General features: G+C 38.4%; 1 protein-coding gene across 1 annotated transcript; it reads left to right on the top strand.

Moving 5' to 3' along the window:
- Nucleotides 1-722: 722 nt before the first annotated feature.
- On the top strand, nt 723-10,250 carry LOC141781551 (up-regulator of cell proliferation-like). Its single transcript, XM_074657371.1, has 3 exons — nt 723-786; nt 1,053-1,120; nt 3,705-10,250. The coding sequence occupies exons 2-3, from the start codon at nt 1,093-1,095 to the stop codon at nt 8,357-8,359; spliced, it is 4,683 nt and encodes a 1,560-aa protein (XP_074513472.1). The 5' UTR covers nt 723-786; nt 1,053-1,092; the 3' UTR covers nt 8,360-10,250.
- The last annotated feature ends 113 nt before the right edge of the window (nt 10,251-10,363 follow it).

Here is a 10,363-nt window from a genome sequence, read left to right as displayed (position 1 = left end):
AGCCTAGCTCGCTAATGTTAGCGGTGTTTCCCACTAGACTGCACTGTTTGTTCATGTTCCATCAACACCTGCTGAGAATGAAACGACATCACACAACCAGTGACCTAAGTCCAGTAGGGACACACTTCATCAACAACACCAACAACTCTCAATGTGATGGATAAAGGTGGTAATACTGTATGTAGCAGACCAGCTCTTCTGTTGTGCCATGGCCGGTCTTGAGAAAGCTTTACTGCAGAATGCAGAATTTCACAAGCAATTATTCCTCAACATGATTTCAAATACTTTTCCAAATCATTTCCACACTATTGTCAAAAACTTCTATGTAAGTTGCACATTGTTATTTGTATGATTCTTGAGGAAATCACCATTGCATACTGTGTTTTTGATAAGAATGATGGTTTAACAGCTTCATTTGATTGAGCCAATTTTACTGTAAAATGCTAGTTTTCTTTTGCATTCAGCCCGATTCTACCTTAGTCTGGGGGCTAAAATCAGCCTCAATCTGTACAATGTCTGCCTGGCTTTAGTTGTCTGACCAGTGCTGTTCGTGTCTGCAGGGGTGCACCTGCTGGCAAAGCCCAGGACTAAGGGGGGCATTACATCAAGAAGGGGCTGCAAGGTGAAAGTAAAGATGTTTTATGAGTCTTCAACATGTTGTCATCTATCAGGGGGCGTGGCATCACCACAGTATAAATGCTGGCGAGGTCATCACCTGCCACCAGATCTAAAGAAGCAACTCAGGGGAACAGAGAGATGCTTTGGCTTCCTGAAGGCTGATGTCAGGTAAGTTCAAGCTTCACATACTAACGTCAGTTTGCTCTTTTGCACAAATGTGTCATTGTTCTAGATAGACCACGAAACGGATGTTGCTGTGAAGTTTTGAATAAAAAAACATCTTACGGTTAGATATCTTTATGAAAGAGTAATGAAGAATGAAGAATGATGTTTTTCTTCATTTATATGACTGATTGATTTGAATGGATTTAGAGGTACAATGTTTTTATTTCATTGGTGCTTTATACTAAATAGATATTTGATTTTGCCTTTAGGTTCATGAAGAGGAGCACAGAGGAACATCCAACCTCATAAATGATGGACACAGAAGAAGAGACCTCAGGTACACAGCCAAAGTCAAAATGTATTTTAAACCTGTCAATAGTCAAGGTTAAGATTTTATTCCAGGTCATTTCAAGCAGAAAATGAAGCAACGTGTTTTCTAAAGCGACGGTAGTATTTCTCTAAAGTACATTCTAAAACATTGAGCTCAATAAGTCCAAGCAGCACTCTGACAAAAATCGTTTTATAGTTGGAGCAGTACCTCCAAACTGTGCAAACTCTACTGTTTATCTTCTCACGTTTGCCTCTATTCTCAAAACCAATTCATGATACACTGATCTTCCATATTTCAACACATAAAGTGATAATGGTGATTGGTGGAACTGAAGCAGGACAAGCTTAGGAGACAACGTGAATAAAACTCAAAATTCCATCTCACTCAAAACAATAAATGGAGTTAGTGCATTAGATTGGGGTTAAATTAGGGACATGATTAAACTTGCATCTGGGTATCAGGGTTGCATTATGTGACACACCACATTAGACAAATGACACTTTGTTCACCTTGGAGTTTGCTTTGTTAACATTGTTAGTAGTAAAACAATTACATACCTGGCTTAGAATAGTCTTAAACCGTTGCTTGAACATACGAGTTGAATAAGCAAAATAAATAGTAATTAAAAAAATTGGGGATTTCTAAATATTGAGTAAAAATGTCCTAATTAGTATGGAATGTATTTTCCAACCCTAACTGTATTTGTCCTTTAGTATGATTATTCACAACTTGTTCAGGACTGACCTGTGAAGTGGGGGTGTCACAGTGAGGACATTTTCCCACCGGTTAATAAACTTGTGACATCACCGGTGTTACCGATTACACCGGACATTTTACAAGAAAAGATGACGGTCAATATGTGCAGAGCGCTGACTCTGGTCTTTACCGTCGGGTGGATGTGTGTCTGGCATCTCTGGTCGAGCTTTTGCTGCAGGACCAACACTCACTACTGTGATGTAAACGTAGGACCTCGACCAAACTAGGAAAGGCTCTCAATTCAAGGTTTCAGGAGCAACTTTTTTCCCTCCTCAGAAAGGACTCTGGTCCTGCTCTGTCTCCTAATTTTAGAATATGTCCCTGCATCTCTGCATTGTGCTCCTAAGCAAGTTTCTATTTCCACCTAAAAATATTGTGATTACTATTTATTGTTTTTTAAATTAATTAATTTGATAAATAAACAAATAAATAGGTAAATAAATAAAAACAGAAATACATGTAAACAGAAAAGAATAAACTGGGAATTAATTAAATATGGAAATAAATTAATACAAAAATATGTCATTTGTCAAGTAAAAATTTTTTATTGTTCTATTTCTGTGCATATTTATTCATTTTCAAACTAACCTGCATATCTATTTGATAATTGAGGCTTTTATTTCTACATTTCTTTCTTTATTATTTAATTTATTCATTTATTTATTGTAATGGCAGCTTTAGTCCTCCACACAGAAGTCACAACAACAGAGTAGATTTCACAAATGGCTGAAACTTGTTAACCAGGGGGTGCACAGCCATGCTAGCAGCTCTGTGAGGCTGTACTTATGCACAGCAGTACTTTGAGCAAAATGCAAACATCAGCACTCTAAAATATTCACAATGACGGCGCTAACATGCTGATGTGAAGCAGGTATTACTTGTATTACAACGGTCCGGTACAACGCCTGCATAACTGCTGACACCGCACCGAACCGCCTGTCCATCTCCCGCTCCATTTTACCCTCACTCGTGAACAAGACCCCGAGATACTTAAAACTCCCTCGCTTGGGGTAGTGACTCATTCCCAACCTGGAGGGAGCAGTCCACCGTTTTCCGGCAGAGAACCATGGCCTCAGACTTGGAGGTACTGACTCTCATCCCAACCGCTTCACAGTCGGCCGCAAACCCCCTCAGTGCTGCTGAAGGTCACGGTGTGATGAAGCCAACAGAACCACATCATCTGCAAAGAGCAGAGACGCAATTCTGAGGTCCCCAAACCGGACACTCTCCTCCCCCCGGCTGCACCTTGAGATCCTGTCCCTGAAAATCCCAAACAGGATCGGTGACAAGGGAAAACCCTGGCAGAAGCCAACGCCCACTGGAAACGTATTTGACTTTGTGTCGAGTATATGGACGCAGCTCTCACTTTGGTTATACAAGGACCGGGGGAGACATTATTGAGATATCCAAATGAAATTTAATTTGTGCTTTTTACAGAAATGAAAAATTGCATTTAAAAAACTTAGCAGCAACTTGTGATTCTAGAAACAGTCTACCCGTTACATACACAAATCTCACTGTGGACAGTTTTCAACGGAACTGCATTCTACTAAAGGAATAGTCCCAACAGTTTCAGTTTATTTCATCAAATGATTGATTGTAAATTAAAAAAAGAAAATTTACAAACTTTTTAAATTCCACTTGGAAATCCCAAGGCGATTTTATCCTTGTGTTGCTAGCCAAGTAAAATTAACAAAATCTGTTTAATATAACTGTATAAAATGCATGAAATTTTTTGAAAATTTAACTTAAATACCAAAACATTTAGCATAACCAGACACACTAAAAACGGATCTGTTGTCCTTTACTGAAGTTTTTTCTTCTTTTCCTTTAGGCCTTTTGAAAATTCTCTCCAAAGTCGGACTGGAGAAATTTTATCCCAACAAGCTGACTCTTCGGTCTCTCTTGGAGATCAACGAAAACAGCATTTCTGATGAAACTGTTCAATCAGTGGAGGAAATACCATGGTGTTTTCTAAGAAAACTATTTAAAATCAATGCTGAATGCAGGAACTGTACACAATTATCAAACAATGATGATGACGACAACGGCGAGGATGACGACAACAACGAGGAGGAGGATAACAAGGTTAACCCTCTCGACCTCGTAGTAGCACTCTTCCTTTGTGCTGACAGCTTCTTGCAACAGGAAATTGCGCTAAAAATGTCAATGTGCCAGTTTTCTGTCCCACTGGTGTTGCCGCATGGCAATGGCAGTCAGAGTAGCCTGATGCTGTGGGCTCTGAGGGACATCGTCAAAGAGTGGTGTCCAAATGATTTGTCTGAATCAAGAGGGTTTGTTGAAGACAACATTATCCAAGCAGATATACCACTCTATTCCTTTGTGAGGCTGAAAAACTGTAGTCTATCCAAGTCTCAGTGTTTGAATCATGTTCTCAGCTGTGGCCAGCAGAATAACAACATGTTCATACACAGAGATATGGAAGGGGGAGCACTTAAAAGAAACATTGCAAATGGTTTGGTAGAGGTTTGTTGGTTCCTTCCCAGTGGCAGAGAAGATGACATATTTCCTGAGCCAATTGCCTTAGCCAATCTGAGAGGAGACATTTGTGAGTCACTCACACAATTCAATTTTCTTTTTCAAGTGTCAACTGCTACCTTTGTATTCCTGGACAAAGTTGAAGAAAGTGAGCACAAAATTCTGACTTCTCTTCAAGACGTGAAATCCAAACTGTTCCTTGTTGTCAATCACAACAAGGAGGATACTGAAGAGGATAAAATGTCTGTCAAGACAACACAGAAAAAATTAGATTTACCAAAGACCAGTGTGAAAACCAAAAACTCTAGGGTAAATGTTGCAGAGTTTTCAAAGAAACTTTGTGCAACCATCAAGACATCCCTGCAAGATGTAAAAAACCCAACAAGCATTGTAAAAATGCTTGACGTGGCTGTTGAACTTGGTCTGTCTGTGGAAGAAAGCAAAGCTGAAGAACAAAAGAAAATAGCTGAGGAGATCATGGACGGCATTGGGAAGCAGACTATACCACAGTACAAGAAAGAACAACTTCCTTTGCAAGGAAAGAACTGGAAAAGGTTATCACAGATAGAGAAGGAGGAATGTAGGATGAGACAAGCTGGTGATTCAAGACCTGAAGAATATAAATCTCAGCTAGAGGCAGAAAAACAAGAAATTAGGAGGGTGCAAAGCAAACAAAAAATGTCCAAAGGAATGAAGCTTTTCATTGAAACCTTATCCACAAGTGACAAAGAGAAAAGAGATTTTTTCCTTAAGTGGATGAAATTCCAGTTTAATACACATTCTCGGGACAAACTGACTACGCTGCGTAACGACTTCAAAGAGCAGTGCAAGAAGAAAAATGCTAAACTTATTGCAGAGTTAGGTAAGGATATGATGGAGAGTTCTTTAGGATTAGAGCATTACATGAGAGAGATGGGACTGATCTATGAGGTTTCCTTGCAGTCACGAGGCCTTACTGATGAAATATCTCGTCTCCCTGGTGTGGCAGCTGAAATGCTGCTGGATGGATATCCTTTAGAGCTCTTGGATGGAGATGCTTCCAACATCCCAGAGAGATGGGTGACAGATGTGCTAATGGAGCTTCACAGGAAGGTTGGAGAGAAGAGCAGACTGTTGGTACTGACGGTGTTGGGTGTTCAAAGTACCGGGAAGTCAACACTCCTCAACACCATGTTTGGAGTGCAGTTTCCTGTCAGCAGTGGCAGATGCACAAGAGGAGTATTCATGCTCTTCCTCAAAGTTGGAGAGGATACACAAAGTAAATTCAATTTTGACTTTATACTTCTCATTGACACAGAGGGTCTAAAATCTCCCTATCTGGCACAACTAGAGGACAGTTATGAGCATGACAACCAGCTGGCAACCTTTGTCATTGGCTTAAGCGACATTACCATCATCAACATTGCAATGGAGAACTCAACAGAAATGAAAGATGTCCTGCAAATCGCAGCTCATGCATTTTTGAGAATGACGCTAATTGGAAAAAAGCCAGTTTGTCATTTTGTGCACCAGAATGTTGCTGGAGTCTCAGCTCACGACAAGAACCTGACAGAAAGACAACATCTCTTGGACCAACTCAATGAAATGACTCAAATTGCAGCCCAAATGGAAAAGCAGTCATCCATCAAGGCATTCACAGATGTGTTGGACTATGACATAGAAAAAAACAACTGGAACATCCCAGGACTCTGGCACGGGACCCCACCAATGGCATCAGTGAACACAGGTTACAGCAAAGCTGTAGCAGATTTAAAGAAAGCTCTTTTGGAGACAGTGAAAAGAGACGGAAGCAATCATGTTTCAGAGATCCCAGAGTTTCTAGAAGAGATGAAAAGACTCTGGAAAGCAGTCAAATGCGAGAACTTCATCTTCAGTTTCAGAAACACTCTTGTGGCTCATGCGTACAACAACCTTTGCAAAGAGTTCAGTCAATGGGAATGGGAGTTCAGAAAAGAGATTCTCTCCTGGCAGGCAGCAGCAGAGACAGAAATCTCAAATGCTGACAATAAATCTCAGGTGGATACTTGGAGCAGACTGGTTGAATCAAAAAAATTTGATGTGTCCAAAAAAATAACAGACGAACAAACAACAATGGAAGAGAAACTCAGCAACTACTACAAAGAAAGGGAAGAAGACAAACATGTGAAGCTGATAGAGAAATACAAAACGGAATTTTCCAACAGTATCAACAGCCTTGGAAAAGAAATCGATCAATCTGTGCGTTATAAGTTGGACTGCGCCCTTGAACTAAAAAAGAGTTCAAAAAAGGCTCAGGACATACAGGGGGAACACAGAGGCGTGATTGAAGAGCGGGTCATGAAACTTCTGAGTGACTTCAAAGAAAACTCCACACTGTCTGATGAAGAGCTGAAACATGAGTTTGACAAGATGTGGGCTGAAGCCACTAGAGATGTGCCTGGTCTGACAGAAGACGACATACCTGCAAGCATTCTCAACCAACTGAGAAAACATTTCTCAAATTCAAATGTAAATCAGGAATTGCTAAATATTGACACACTAATGGAAATTGGTAAAGATCAATTTAAGACCAGAAGGGACCATGTCAACTCCCTTTTGAAGAAGGTTAAATATCTGTGGTGGGGAGATTTACAGAGCTCCGCCGACAGTGTCATTGAGACTTCAAAAGAGTTTGTTCTTGATAAAACAAAGACAAATGAGGATTACCATGAATCTTTCACAAGGGATCTTCTGGAGAAAATAGATGAATCCCTTAAAAACTGCAAGGACTACGGAACAAATGCACAGTTTGAGATTGACCTGAAACTTCACATTTGTGGCATTGCCTCGAGGGAATTCCTAAAAATGCACCAAAAATTCATCAAAGCCATTGATCCTCGAATTCAGCTGGAAAAGTACAAGGATCAGTACTCATCAGACTTTATTGATTTATTCAGACAGAGAGATGATTGCCAACGCAAAGCAACTAATTTTGTCACACTCTGTATCAAACCTGCTACTGAAGAGTACATCAGTAGATCTCTGGGAATAAACATTGTGGATGAGATTTTGACAAGTTCCCATTCAGCAGAGTACAGTTCCCGCTCCTTTTTCCAGTACACCATTCAGAAAGAGTTGCTGCAAAAGGACAACTTTGAGAGTTTTGTCAAGTACATTCAGAATTATGAAACATATGTGAAGGATTGGATATTTCAGCATATCCTGCAAATCATGTTAAAAGACAAAACTTTGTGCAAACTGAAAAATAAGAATCTGCAAATCATCACTGACAAAATAACAAAAGCAACAGAACAAGCCACAAAAGGAAAGGATGGCATTCAGCTGCCAGATAACAAGAAAAGCATCACAAAGCTCATCAACAACATGCGCAAATATTTGATCAAAGACATCTCAATGTCAGAGGAGGCTGAAAAAAGCACCTTGTTTAATATCCAGTGCACATGCCATCCGTTTATAAATAGCCTCAATAAATCATTGAGTGAACTGAAGGAACAGCTGGAGGAGGAATTCTCAAACTCTGAAGACATCACTGAGACTCTGAGCAAACTTCCAATCAAACCACAAGATGAGCTTTTCAAGCGGGTGTTTGGCTGTGGACAACAATGTCCATTTTGTAAAGTTCCTTGTGAGGCTGGAGGCAAAGACCACAAGCAACATCATGCAGCTATTCATCGGCCACAAGGTTTTGGTAGATACAGGGATGAAGACACCAAGAAGCTGTCTGAAACACTGTGTACAACGAATGTGCAAAGTGAACGTAAATTCAGGAACTCAGACACTAAATGGGAGAATCATCCTTACAAGGAGTACACCAAATACTACCCAGACTGGATCATTCCTCCTGACCTCACCATACAGGCATCTGACTACTGGAAGTATATCCTGGTTCAGTACAACAACAAATTTGCTCAAGAATTTAATGCCAAGCCAGCTGATGTTCCAGAGGCCTGGAGGAGCATCACAAAGGAACAAGCACTGAAAGGATTAAAAGATGCCTTCAACATAGAGTGAACAACGGACAGGCCCGACAAATGTCTCTGAAACAAAACAACGTCTAAACATGGAAGAGCTTTTCTTATACAAATGTACAGGGACGACCAAAAGCAAATGGGGACTGAACACGTTAGGGCATTCAGCAAAACAATCAATCAAATGAAACACAGATCAATACTGTTTAAAAGTGATCAACTTGGCTGCACCACTATCTTTGAAAAGTAAAGTCTTCAGCCTAATTTTCATGTAAAACAAGTCAGATATTATAGAATCCATGACAGACTACAATGTTTTATTGTATTATATTATATGTATGTTGTTTTGTTAATTTAACCAACTTTGTGGTTCAAACTCAAACAACCAGCTGACAGTGAATGCTGTGGCGTCCTTTGGTCTGATGAACATGGTGAATGACAAACGATGAGTTGAACAAAGTGCAGAGGAGTTGAAAAGCTGGAAACAGTCAGGTTAGACTTCAATATTTTATATACTACTACTTTTCTTTATGTTTTGAAGATTACAAATGTTTTCTTGTATCAATCGGCCCTCAAGCACAATGACTGGTGTGAGCACGATAATGATGTTGACAAAGATTAAGAAAATGATGATGTACTACAAAGACTATTTTAAAAAAGAGATCATGTGTGTTTTTTACCTTTATTTGGTTTATGATCTTCAGAAATGTTTTCTTTTCAAGATGCTGTGTGCTGATGTGTATAATGACTTGTGTGCACACTTATGATGACTCTGTTTTTATTTTTATTTGTTCATATTTGTATATGGCTTTGTGCATTGTAACCGAAGTGCACAATAATGATGATGTCAATGATAATGAGGATTATCTACAAAGACCATGTGGAAAAAAAGAGATGTTTTGTAATGGATATATCAGCATGAGTTGTTCATTGCTTTCTAAAAACATTCTAAAAACATGTTTTGCAAAGAAAAACAAAATGTATTGTGTAATTTGATACCAGTCGGTGAGGAACAAATAATGATACAACTGACTTTTGGTGGATGACTTGCTTTGTTTTTTACTTTTAAATACTTACGTTTTTTCTTTTTCTTTTTAAATAATGATGTGTTTAACAAATTAACAACTATTAACTTGTGTGTACCAAATGATGATGTAGTACAAAGACCATGTGATGAGATTGTGTTTTACTTTTATTATTACTTACTTCACTATTTGCATTTGTATAGTTTCATTTCTCAACAGTTTTTTGCAAAATGTAAACTTTGATGTTTGCTTGGAGAGTACATAAGCCAGCATTAGTTGGAATGTATGCATGTTAACACTGTGGCATCCTTTCACACGTTGTTAATGATTAACGATTATGATTTTCATCCTTTCAGACAGATGATGATGTGTTGAACACGTATCAAAGAAGTTAAACGTGTTCTTATTGTTTTATTTTTCATTTTTTGATGACGGCTGTGTCCACAATGACTTGTGCTAAAGATAAAGATGCTGATGTTGTTGATGATGATGTTGAAGCACAAAGGCCATGATAATATTTCATCACTATTTTTACTGTTTTCCTTCTAATAGGTACATGCAACATGTTTATCTTCTGATATGTATTTGATAACAGTCAGTGAAGAATTTAAGAAATGTATATGTTGATGTAACTGAATTTGTTGTTCATGACTAAATGGTCTAAACAAGCCAACAGCAGAGAAATACTGAGAAGTTGAAAAAGTTGGAAGCTATGTCATATTTGTTAACATTTTCTGTAGTTTTTTGTTTGATTTTTGTTGATTGCAAATGTTTATTTCTTTTTTCCTTTTTTTGAAGTAAACAAAAAGTTATGTGCATGTTATAATGAATATTGATAATGATGATATATATTCAAAGATCATGTGAAAAAAATGTTTTGAAATAAATTTTTAAAAATGCTTTAAGTCACTTTTGTCAATTTCAAATTCATCAAGTTTACAAATATTGGGTTTAAAGTTTTTTTCTACAAATGTATGTATTTATTCAACACCAGTTATTCATTATTACAACACGGCATCTCA

Source organism: Sebastes fasciatus, chromosome 2, assembly GCF_043250625.1.
Source record: "Sebastes fasciatus isolate fSebFas1 chromosome 2, fSebFas1.pri, whole genome shotgun sequence".
Classification (NCBI taxonomy): Eukaryota; Metazoa; Chordata; class Actinopteri; order Perciformes; family Sebastidae; genus Sebastes; species Sebastes fasciatus.
This window is presented reverse-complemented; position numbering and strand designations above follow the sequence as displayed.